Source organism: Hemiscyllium ocellatum, chromosome 35, assembly GCF_020745735.1.
Source record: "Hemiscyllium ocellatum isolate sHemOce1 chromosome 35, sHemOce1.pat.X.cur, whole genome shotgun sequence".
Lineage (NCBI taxonomy): Eukaryota > Metazoa > Chordata > Chondrichthyes > Orectolobiformes > Hemiscylliidae > Hemiscyllium > Hemiscyllium ocellatum.
Genome location: NC_083435.1, coordinates 35,396,190 through 35,408,249, shown reverse-complemented (window position 1 = coordinate 35,408,249; position 12,060 = coordinate 35,396,190). Strand labels below are relative to the sequence as shown.

The following is a 12,060-nucleotide window of genomic DNA, read 5'->3' as shown; positions in this document are numbered from 1 at the left end:
GGATGAGTGCTTTGACTTGCTCAGGCCAGATGTTGTGCTTGAGCTCTGTTGGAGGCACGACACTATAGCTATCTCTCGTGGCATGCTTCCATCAGGGGGTGAGGGAGTATCTCTCAAAGATTGCTGAGTTGGAGGGGCAGGCTACTTTCATGAACATGAAATGAACAGGTCATTTTCATGAACACTCACAGTTTCTGTTAACAGCAGGACTCAATGAAGGCACCCTTCCACAGACAGCCTATGGTTACAGTTATGATAACAACCTTCCTCAGCCTGGCATAGACGGATATAGTACATAAGGCAAAACTTTCCAAGTAAGCCACCTGCCAGTTTCCCTGCATCTTACAACAGGGAAGAGAAGCAAATCTCTTTATATTGCATGTTGGGAAGGGCTTCAGTCTCTCTAGTTTTTCTAGTTCTGGCTGTCTAACTCATCCCTCACATTCCACGTTCATTAAGATTATAATTGTTGTTTTGATGAAGAATAGTTGTTTCATTTAAAACATGACAGCAAGTTATTTTAGATCTAATACAATGCAATGAAATAGAATCCAATAATGACCTCATAGTGAAGGCATCTCTAAATAGAAACAAGCAAAATGTGATTGCATTTTACACTCATTTTAGGGAAGATGAGATTAATAACATACACAGATTACCATTGCAGTCAGTTTTTAACCCTTGTTTCTGTACATCCCTGGAGGGTAAATAAAATGTCTCTAAGAGATAGCTTATGGCAGAGATTGGTGTAATAAGTTCCCTCATATCTCATCTTGTTAAATCGCTCCTTGTTTCAGCGTTCCCTCACACTTTATTTTGTGGGCATTCCATGGGCTTCGCACATTACTTTGCCACTGCATTTACAACCACATTTTGTTTCTGCTGTAGTCCTTGTTTAAAACAATGCACATTTTTGAATTTAAAAAAAAGTCTGCAAAAGCTTCAGAGTTCTGATCTACTGTCATAGGACATGCAGGGCTTTCATGGTGATGTGACAGCGTGATGGTTTTATCACTGGACTGTTCACCCAGAGACCCAATGTTCTGGGAAATCAGGTTCAAATTCTGCCACAGCAGATGGTGGAATTTGAATTCAATTAAAAAGAAGTCCGACATTAAGAGTCTGATGATGACCATTATCAGGAAAAACCCATCTGTTTCAATAATGCCCTTTAGGGAAGGAAAGTGCCATCTTGGCCTGGCGTACTTCCAACTCCAAATCCACAATAATGTGGTTGATTTCACACTGCCCTCTAGGAAATTAGGGATTGGCAAAAAATGCTGGCCTAGGCAATGATGCCCACATCCTGTGAATACATTTTTTTAAAAAAAACTCATTCAACCAAAACTGAACAGAACAAGCAAAACCAGGAAAGTCTCCCTGGCTTACCCCAAAACTCACTCCCTACGAGTAAGGTCCACGTTTAATTTATCTACAATACAATATTGTAGATGCTGGAATTTTGCAATAATTGAAAAAATCAGAAACCGCTGGAGAAACTCAACAGGACTGGCAACATCTGTGGAGAGAGAAACAGTTAATACTCCAGATCTAACTTAACTTTGAAAATAACTTTGACTAGCTTCCCCCAAGTGAAGAGTATAGAAATGGTTTTGTTGGCAAACTCTAGGAAGTGGCCACAGTGGTACAACTGTGTCGGTATTCCTATCAAAGGCTCTTCGAATTCCTGCCCCCCCTTACTATCTTCATCTACTATCTCTCTCCGGCCCACGGATTTGTGTTTTACACGTTCGAAGTAAAATCCTTGCTATTTTGGGTCGGCAAACACTTGCAGTGTCCCCTTAAGAAACCTGACCGGGAAATGAGTTTCACAACAAACTGGGAGAAACGAAACTGATGGTAAAGTGAGCGTCAGGGACTGGAACAGGAGCAGTCGGTGAGATGGCCGTCAGTAAACACATCTTATCCCTGAATGAGGATTTAACCTGCTCCCTCTGCCTGGCTGTGTTTGTGGAGCCGGTGCGGTTACAATGTGAGCACAACTTCTGTAAATGCTGCATCCAGAAATACTGGGGGAAGCAGCGTCAGGCGGTGTCTTGCCCCCAGTGTCAGCTCGTTCTCTCCCGGAGGAGCTACACCAGTAACAGGGTGCTGGCTAGGCTCTGTGAGAAGGCCCGGCTACTGGAGCTGAAGCTGCAGGAGGGTCACTCTGACTGTGAGGGTCAGGGGGAGAGTGTACACCAGCTCTGTGAGGAACACGGGGAGAAGCTGATCCTGTTCTGTGAGGAGGATGAGATCCTGGTCTGTGCCAGTTGTGTGGATACCCCCCTCCATTCAGATCACAGGTTCCTGCCGCTCCAGCAGGCGGTTCAAAAGTACAAGGTAAGGGGGAGAGGGAGGGGAGGGAGGAGGTGGGGAGCAGAGAGTGGAAATTCAACTCCATCTGCCGCTCCTTAGCCCATTGGCCCATCTGATCATGGTCCCATTGTAATCTGAGGTAACCTTTTTTTCTCTCTATTACATGTCCAATTCTGGTGTCATCTGCAAACTTACTAATTATATCTGTTATGTTGAAATCCAAATCATTTATGTAAATGATTAGATTGTGATGTTCCAAATGTTCCTGTGAACCCTTCCCATTCTTATGCCCGTCCAGATGCCTTTTAAATGTTGTAATTGCATCAACCTCCATCACTTCTGGTAGCTCATTCCATACACGCACCACCATCTGTATGTAAAGGTTGGCTCTCAGATCTGGATGGGCATAAGAATAGGAAGGGTTCACAGAAATATGGGCCAACTGCTAGCAAATGGGACTAGATTAATTTAATATATCCAGTTGGCATAGACGAGTTGGGCCGAAGGGTCTGTTTCTGTGCTGTATATCTCTATGACTCGAACAGCAGAACATTTGGAACATCACAATCTAATCATTTACGTAAATGATTTGGATTTCAACATAAGAGGTATAATTAGTAAGTTTGCAGATGACACCAGAATTGGACATGTAATAGAGAGAGAAAAAGGTTACCTCAGATTACAATGGGACCATGATCAGATGGGCCAATGGGCTAAGGAGTGGCAGATGGAGTTGAATCTCTAGTATCCCAATGCAGCTTCAAGTTAGTTTCCTTCAGTGTCAGCTGTGCTGTGTTTCTGCCATCCAGATGCCTTTTAAATGTTGTAATTGCATCAACCTTCATCACTTCTGGCAGCTCATTCCATACACGCACCACCATCTGTGTGTAAAAGTTGCCTCTCAGATCTCTTTTCAATTTTTCCTCTCTCACATTAAACCTATGCCCTCTAGTTTTGGATTCCTCCAACCTGAGGAAAATACCTTGTCCATTTACCCTATCCATGCCCCTCATGATTTTATAAACCACTATAAGGTCACCCCTCAGCCCCAGCCTATTCAGCTTCTCCCTATAACTCAAACCCTTCAACCCTGGCATCATCCTTGTAAACCTTTTATGAAGCCTTTCAAGTTTCACAACATTTTTCTCATAGCAGAGAGACCAGAATTGAATGCAGTATTCCAAAAGAGGCTTAGCCGATGTCCTGCACAGCTGCAACATGACCTCCCATCCCTGAACAGGAAGTAATAATTTCTAGTATCTTAATGCAGCTTCAAGTTAGTTTCCTTCAGTGTCAGCTGTGCTGTGGTGTTTCGGCCATTGCTGTTGTCTGTGGAACAGCCATAATTGCATGTCTGTGAACACACTGCCCACATGCTCCTAGCTATTGGTTGCCAGCATCCACATCCAAACCTTCCCAACCAATTGAAAATTGAACATTATCTGATTGTCAGTCACACAACCCTTTTCCCTATCTTGTTCAAAACTCGTTTTTTTTCCCTCCTGGTCTGTGCACTCCAGAGTTTTGGAGATTATTGTTCCTTTCTTGGAGTCTCCACAACAATCCAGGAGGGTTGGTAACTCTAGCTGCAGTGTATCTTTAAATTTCCTCATTACAGACTGATTGATTCTGTTGTGACTGGATAGTTTACTCTGTAAGTAAGTTGCCTACATTTCAGTCTTTCCATTATTCCTGTGGTGTGGTGCAGTTTGAGTTAAGGTTATATTCATTCAGGGCAGAACTGATAGCTATGCACTGATAGGAAGTGAACACACACCCAATCTCTCTCAGCCACGTTGATAATGTCAGAAGTTGGACAGCGGAATTTCGGAAAATACAAGGCAATTGGAAAATTTGACTGGGGAGTTGAACTGATTTTGCAACTCAAGACGAGAGCACAGGGTGGTTTGATATGTTGAAGTTTATACTACTCAACATGTATTAAAGAAGAAAATACTTTCCATTGTTGAAGGGAGGAGAGAACCAGGAAACTGGAAGCAGGCCTGAGAGTTGGATTTGTCATTGGGAAAGTCCTGAAATTTTGCTAACGACGGTGTGTTGCCTCCTTGTTGCCAGGGGCCAAGGATGTGTGTGAGTGGGCACAAGACCTTCTCAAAAGGGAGAGTGAGCAGCCAGAGATTGTGGTACGCATTGGTACAAATGACTCAGGCAGAAGGAGCGATGAGGTCTTGCAGAGGGAGTTCAGATTTAGGTAATAAGAAAATCAGGGTGCCTAGGGTTGTCATCTTGGGGTTACGATCCGTACCATATGCCAGTGAGGCTAGAAGTAGAAAGATAGCACAGTTAAATGTGTATCTAAGGAGCTGGTGTAGGAAGGAGGGCTTCATATGTGTGGGCTATTGGCATGTCTTCCAGGGCAGGTTGGACTTATACAAAACGGGACCGGGCATCAATATACTGGCAGGGAGGTTTGTCAGAACTTAAGAACAGAAGAACTAGGAGCAGGAGTAGGGTGTCTGGACCTTTGAACCTGCTCTGCCATTCAATAAGATCATAGCTGATCTTTTCATGGCCTCAGCTCCACTTACCATATCCCTTAATTCCTTTATTTTTCAAAAATTATTGACCTGAGCTTTAAAACCGATTGCTGAAATAGTGTCAACTACCTGGGCAAGGAATTCCATCAATTAACAACCCTCTGGGTCAACAAGTTCCTTCTCAGTTCAGTTCTAATCCTGCCCTCTTGTCCTAGTCTCACCTACATGGAAACATCCGATCTATTTCTATTTTATCGATTGCTTTCATCATTTTATACATTTCTGTAAGATTTACCCCTCATTCTTTGGAACTCCAATGAATATAATCCCAGTCTATTAAGTCTCTCCTCAGACGCCAACCCCCTCAACTCCAGAATCAATCTAATGAACCTCCTCTGCACCCCCTCCAGTGCCAGTACATCCTTTCTCAAGTAAGGAGACCAAATCTGTACACAGTATTCCAGGTGTGGCCTCACCAGCACCCTGTACAGCTGTAGTAACATTATGTCTCTGTTTTTAAACTCAACCCTCTAGCAACGAAGGACAGAATTCCATTTGCCTTTCTAATTACTTATCTTACCTGGTGATCAACCCTCTGTGATCCATGCACAAGGACAACTAGGTCCCTCTGCACAGCAGCATGCTGCAACTTTTTACCATTCAAGTAATAATCTATTTTGCTGTTACTCCTACCAAAGTGTATGACTTCACATTGACTAGCATTGTATTCCATCTGCCCAGTCCACTGCACACTTGGCTCTGCCACTCATCTTAGTGTCATCAAACTTTGACACCCTACACGTGGTCTCCAACTCCAAATCATTTGTATGAATTGTAAATAGTTGTGGTCCCCACACTGATCCTTGAGGCACATCACTAGTTACTGATTGCCAGCCATAGTAGCACTCATTTATCCCCACTCTTTGCTTCCTGTCAGTCAACCAATCCTCTATCCATGCTAATACTTTACCCCTAACACCATGCATCCTTATCTTATGCAGCAGCCTTTTGTGCAGCACCTTGTCAAAGACCTTTTGGAAATCTAGGTACACCACGTCCACTGGGTCCCCATTGTCCACCTGCTTGAAATGTCTTCATAGAATTTTGAAAGATATGTGAAGCATGACCTGCCCTTCATGAACCCATGCTGCGTCTGCCCAACGGGGCATGTTCTTTCGAGATGCCCTGCTATTTCTTTCTTGGTAATACACTCAAGCATCTTATCCACTACAGAGATTAAACTCACTGCTCTATAATTCCCCATTTTATGTCTACCTCCCTTTTTAAACAGTGGCATCACATTTTCTATTTTCCAATCTGGTGGGACTGCCCCAGTGTCCAACGAATGTTGGAAAATTTCTGCCAGTCCACCAGCTATTTCTCCCACCATCTCGTTTAGTACCCTGGGATGCATTGCATCAGGGCTATCTGTCCTTACCTCCATTAGATACCCAATACTACCTCTTTTGTAATAGTAATTGTTTCCAGGTCCTCACCTACCTTCGTCTCTAAGTCACTTCCTGGCATGATATTAGGCTCCTCCACTGTGAAGACAGATGTAAAGTACCTGTTCAATGCCTCAGCCATTTCATTATATCCCATAACTAACTGCCCCTTCTCATTGTCCAAAGGACCAACATTTTCTTTAGCCACTCTTCTTCATTTTATATATTTATTGAAACTTTTGCTACTGTGCTAGTAAGTTAGCGCCAGTCAGGAGGGTTTAAATGAGTATGGCAGGGGTTTAGGAACTAGAGCAGTGCGTTAGCAAGTGAAATCAATGAGGAGGAGTAACAGCCTAAGGATAAGAGGAAGAACAGACAGGGAGAGGTTACTGAATATGCAAGGACTGGAGGTCTGAGGTATATTAGTTTTAATTCAAAGAGTATGACAGGTCAGGTAGCTTAGCTTAATACATATAACTGTGATATTGTTACCTATGACAGAGACTTGGTTGAGAGAGGGACAAGTCTGGTCGCTTAATATTTCGAGATTTAGATGTTTAAGGTGGGATTGAGGGGATGTAAAAGACGGGGAGTTGAGGGTGAATATTTTGGCTGTACAGAGGGAGGACATCTTGGAGGGTTCATCCAGTGAGGCCTTCTGGGTAGAGCTCAGGAATAGGAAGGGTGCAATCACTACAGTGGTACTGCACTACAGGCTTCCCAATAGCCACTGGGTGATAGAGGAACAGATGTATGGACAGATTAGAGAAAAATGTAAAACCAACAGGGTTTTTGCCTATTTTGACTGGGGATTGTCTCATTGCCAGGGGCTTGGATGACTGGGGAGTGTTGTTCGTTCGGTCCATTCAGGAGGGTTTATTGAAGCAATATGTCAACAGTCCAACTCGCCAAGGGGCCACACTAGACTTGGGACTGGGGGATGGACCTGGCCAAGTGATTGAAGTTTCAGTGGAGGAGCATTTGTGATCAGTGGCCATAATTCTGTAAGTTTTAAGTTACCTATGAATAAGGACAAGGTAGTTCTCAGCTAAAAGTACTGAATTGGGGCAAGGCTAACTATAGAGATATTAGCCCAGAATTGGGGAATGTAGATTGAGGGAGGCTGTTTATGGGTAAGTCCACATCTGGCATGTGGGTATCTTTAAAAGGCCAGTTGATTAGAGTTCAGGACCAGCACATTCCTTTAAAAATGAAGAATAAGGATGGCAAGATCTGGGAAACTTGGATGATGACAGAAATTGTGAGTTTCCTCAAAAAAAAGGAGGCGTATGTAAGATTTAGGAATATGAAGTCAGCTAGAGCACTCCAGGAATATAAAGGAAGCAGGAAAGAATTTAAACAAGGAGTTAGGAGGGCTGAAAGAGTGGAGCCTGAGGAAGTTGGTGAGGTCTTTCACAAATACTTTGTATCGGTAATTACAAAGAGAAGGATGCGCTGGATAGTGAGTCTAGAGAGGGGTATGTTGATATTCAAGGGCATGTCAATATAAACAAAGGAGGAGGTATTGGGTGTTTTGAAAAGCATGAAGGTAGACAGCCTGAGGGATCTGTCCCAGAATACCAATGGGAAGTGAGGGAGGAAATTGTTGGGGACCTATAAGAAAACTTTTGTCTCCTCTTTAGTCACAGGCAAGGTCCCAGAGGGTTGGAGGACAACCAATTTTGTTCCTTTGTTTAAGAAGGCCAACAGAAATAATCACGGAAATTACAGTCTAGTGAGTCTTACATCAGTGGTGGGTAAATAAACATTCCGAGGGATAGGATTTACTCACATTTACAGAAATGTGGACTTATTAGTGTAGCCGTTGTGTGGGCGAGGTCATGGCTCACAAATGTGACTGAGTTCTCTGAGGAAGTGACAAAGGTGATTGACGAGGGCAGCGGGTGTTGTACGACATGGACTTTTGCAAGGCCTTTGACAAGGTCTCTCACGGCAGGCTGATACAAAAGGTGAAGTTACAGGGGATCTGCGGTGAGCTGGTAAGGTGGATACAGTACAGGATTGTCATAGAAGACAGACAGCAGAAGTGGAAGGGTGTTTTTCAAACTGGAGATCTGCCCTTGTGTTCTTGACTGAGGGAAACAACGTCTTGGAATCTAACCTGATTTTACAATCTTGACTAAGATTTGTTCAGCCCAACCTCAAAGGAGAACACCTTATTTTCAGCTTAAACAATTTACATCCTTTAGGTTTCAAATGAATTCAGTAACTTTTGACATCACTCACAGTTTCTGTTATCCATTTTTCTTTCAGTTTTCTCTCCCACCATTCCCCCGACCCCCGTAACAAACAGCTCTGTTTTGTTTCTGTCTTGGTTTGCTGTCGGTATAAAGGATCCATTTCACATCTGAAATTACACCAGTTTGAAATCTCTTTTCTCTTTCACCGCATTCGTTATCAGGGAGGTGATGGCCTGGTGGTAATATCGCTGGACGGTTAATCCAGCAATGCAGGTAATGTTCTGGGGACCTGGGTTGGAATCCTGCCAAGACTGATTAAAAGATTTTGAATTTAATAAATATCTGGAAATAAGATCCAATGACAAACATGAACCCATTGTTGGAAAAAACCTATCTATTCACTAATGTCCTTTAGGGAAGGAAACTGCCATCCTTACATGGCCTACATGTGATTTCAGCCCCACAGCGATGTGGTTGTCTCTTAACTGACCCCTGACCATGTCAGCAATGCACTCATCTTGTGAATGAATAAACAACAATTATGTTGTTTGCACTGGGTCCCCATGCCCTTTATTCCCCTCGCTTCTCCTCCGCCTCTGTCAAATGTATTAAAAAGTGTTCTAACCCCTTTTCAGTTTTGCAGAAGAGTCAGATCTGCTGAGTTTCTCTGGCATTCGCTGTGTTTGTTGCTAAGGGTTTAGTCTATGCTCAAGTTAGAGGCTCAAGAATCCCCATTTAACACCCAAGAGCAGCTTATAGTTAGTCATAAATAATTATGTCTGGCCTATCCAATCCATTAATCTGTTTTGTGTAATAGTTACTGGTCAACCGGTTATTAGTTTGAACCTATCCGAATCACGGAAGATTTTTCATTCTGCCTTTTATAAAGAGAAGTTTCCCATAAATGTAATGAGTAACAAAGATTCTCCTCACAGCTGCCCTCACATTTTGTCATATAACGACAGACATTGCAATGGATTATGGTGAGATCTGATTCCATTTATAGGACCTGCTGAAAGCATCCTTGGATTCCATGGAGGATAAACAGAAACATAAGAGTGAATTAAAGCGACAGCAGGAGGGGAAGATTTCTGAACTGGATGTGAGTATGATTTTTGTTTCCCCTTAAAGACAATGAGCCTTTAGCAACCTGCTGTTCCAACGCTCTCTCTCACTATCTTAGGAACTCTCTGGGTCACTGGAACAAGAGATCTCCAGCCAGTTTGCAAACATCCGTCAACATCTTGATGAGAAAGAGAAACGATTAATGGAAAGGCTGAGGAGACAAAAGGAGGAAGATCTGCGACTGATGGAGGAAAATCTGAAAGAAATTGAAGAGGAAGTTGTGTCACTTGATGAGCAGCTGGGGAACCTTCGTCTAGACATTGAGCAGCAAGACGGAATCGCTTTTCTCAAGGTGACCCTTAATAACCGATCCCCAAGCTGTAAGCAGTGCTTGATAATAAAGCTCAAACCCTACAATGAGGACAACTCGGTATCAGCAAAGAGAAAAGAAAATGTACAGCTCAGGAACAGGCCGTTCGACCCTCCAAGCCTGTGTCGATCCAAATCCACTGTCTAAACCTATTGCCCAATTCCTAAGCATCTGTATCCCTCTGCTCCCCATCTATTCATGTATCTGTCCATCTTAAATTAACCTACCAAATCTGCCTCTACCACCTCTGCTGGCAACGCGTTCCAAACGCCCACTGCCCTCTGTGTGAAGTACTTTCTACGTGTATCCCCCTTAAACTTTTCTCCTCTCACCTTGACAGCGTGACCTCTCGCTACTGAATCCTTCACCCTGAGAAAAATCTTATCTCTCTCCACCCTCTCCATCGTGATTTTATAGACCTCAATCAAGTGAACCCTCAATCTTCTTTGTTCTAATGTAAACAATCCTCACCTACTCAGCCTCTCTTCATAGCTAGCACCTTCCATACCAGGCAACGTCCTCGCAAACCTTCTCTGCATCCTCTCCAAAGTGTCCACATCCTTTTGGTAATGTGGCGACCAGAACTGTACACCGTAAACTAAATGCAGCTGAACCGAAGTCTTGTACAATTTTAATGTGCCCTGCCAGCTCTTTTACTCAATAATCCATCTGATGAAGGCAAGTATACCATACGCCTTCTTGACCACTCTATCCATCTGTGCAGCAACCTTCAGGGTACAATGGACCTACACACCCAGATCTCTCTGCTCATCAACCTTTCCCAAGACTCTTCCGTTTACAGTATATTTCGCTCTAGAATTAGACTTCCCAAAATGCGTCACCTCACATTTGCCCAGATTGAACTCCATCTGCCACTCCTCCACCCAACTCGCAAGTCTATCTATATTCTTTGACAGTCCCCTATGCTTTCTGCTTCGTGTCATCTGCAAACTTACTGATCAGACCAACTATGTCCTCTTCCAGATCATTTATGTACATCACAAACAACAGTGACCCCAACACTGACCCCTGTGGAACACCACTGGTCACCTTTCTCCATTTGGAGAAACTTCCTTCCACTACTAATCTCTGTCTCCAGATGTCCAGTACTCTCAACTAGTTCTTTATCCACCTAGCTAGAATACCCTGCACATCATGTGACTTCACTTTCTTCATTAGTTTACCATTGTGATCCTTATCAAACACCTTACTAAAGTCCATGTATATGACATCTGCAACCTTTCCTTCATCTATCAACTTGGTCACTTCCTCAAAGAGCTCTGTTAAGTTGGTAAGGCACGATTTTCCTTGCACAAAACCATGTGGCCTATCACTGATAAGCCCATTCTCTTGCAAATATAAATAGGTCCCATCCCTCAGTACCTTCTCCAGGAACTTACCCACCACTGACATCAGGCTCACTGGTCTGTAGTTAACTGGAATATCCTCACTACCCTTCTTGAACAGGGGGACAACATTAGCAACTTTCCAGTCCTCCGGCACCTCACCTATTATTAAGGATGATACGAAGATAGCTGTCAGGGCCCGAGCTATTTCCTCTCTCACCTCCCTCTGCAACCTGGGATAGATCCCATCCGGTCCTGGGGATTTGTGCACCCTAATATCCTCTAGCCTACCCAACACATCCTACCTCCCTGTGTCAACGTGATCCAGAGTAAGCAAACTTCTCTCTCTTATCTCATGTCCCTCTCCTCAGTGAACACTGATGCAAAGTAATCATTCAGAATCTCACCCATTCCCTCAGGTTTAACACACAACCTTCCTTCCCTATCCTTTAGTGGACCAACCCTTTCTCTCGTTACCCTCTTGCTTCTTATATATGAACAAAAGGCCTTGGGATTCTCCTTAATTCTGCTCACTAAAGTTATTTCATGACCCCTTTTATCCCGCTTGATTCCTTGTTTAAGATTGGTCCTACTCCCCTGAATTCCTCCAAAGTCTGTTCTCTTGTTGCTGCCTGGACCTTACGTACACTTCCCTTTTCCTCTTGGTTAGTCGCACAGTTTCTCCACGGTTCACAAATCTTGCCTTTCCTATCCCTGGTTTTCAAAGGGACAGGCTTATCCTGCACTATCTTCAACCTGTCTTTGAAAGCCTCCCAGATATCAAACGTGGACTTTCCATCAAATAGCTTCCCCCAA

The 12,060-nt window shown here is 43.5% G+C and overlaps 1 protein-coding gene across 1 annotated transcript in view; it reads left to right on the top strand.

Moving 5' to 3' along the window:
* Positions 1-12,060, top strand: part of LOC132832625 (uncharacterized) — a 58,420-nt gene that overhangs the window by 25,136 nt on the left and 21,224 nt on the right. The window contains exons 7-9 of the mRNA XM_060850708.1: positions 1,877-2,343; positions 9,470-9,565; positions 9,647-9,880. Coding sequence (XP_060706691.1) covers positions 1,877-2,343; positions 9,470-9,565; positions 9,647-9,880 — 797 coding nt within the window. The remainder of the gene's footprint in view (positions 1-1,876; positions 2,344-9,469; positions 9,566-9,646; positions 9,881-12,060) is intronic.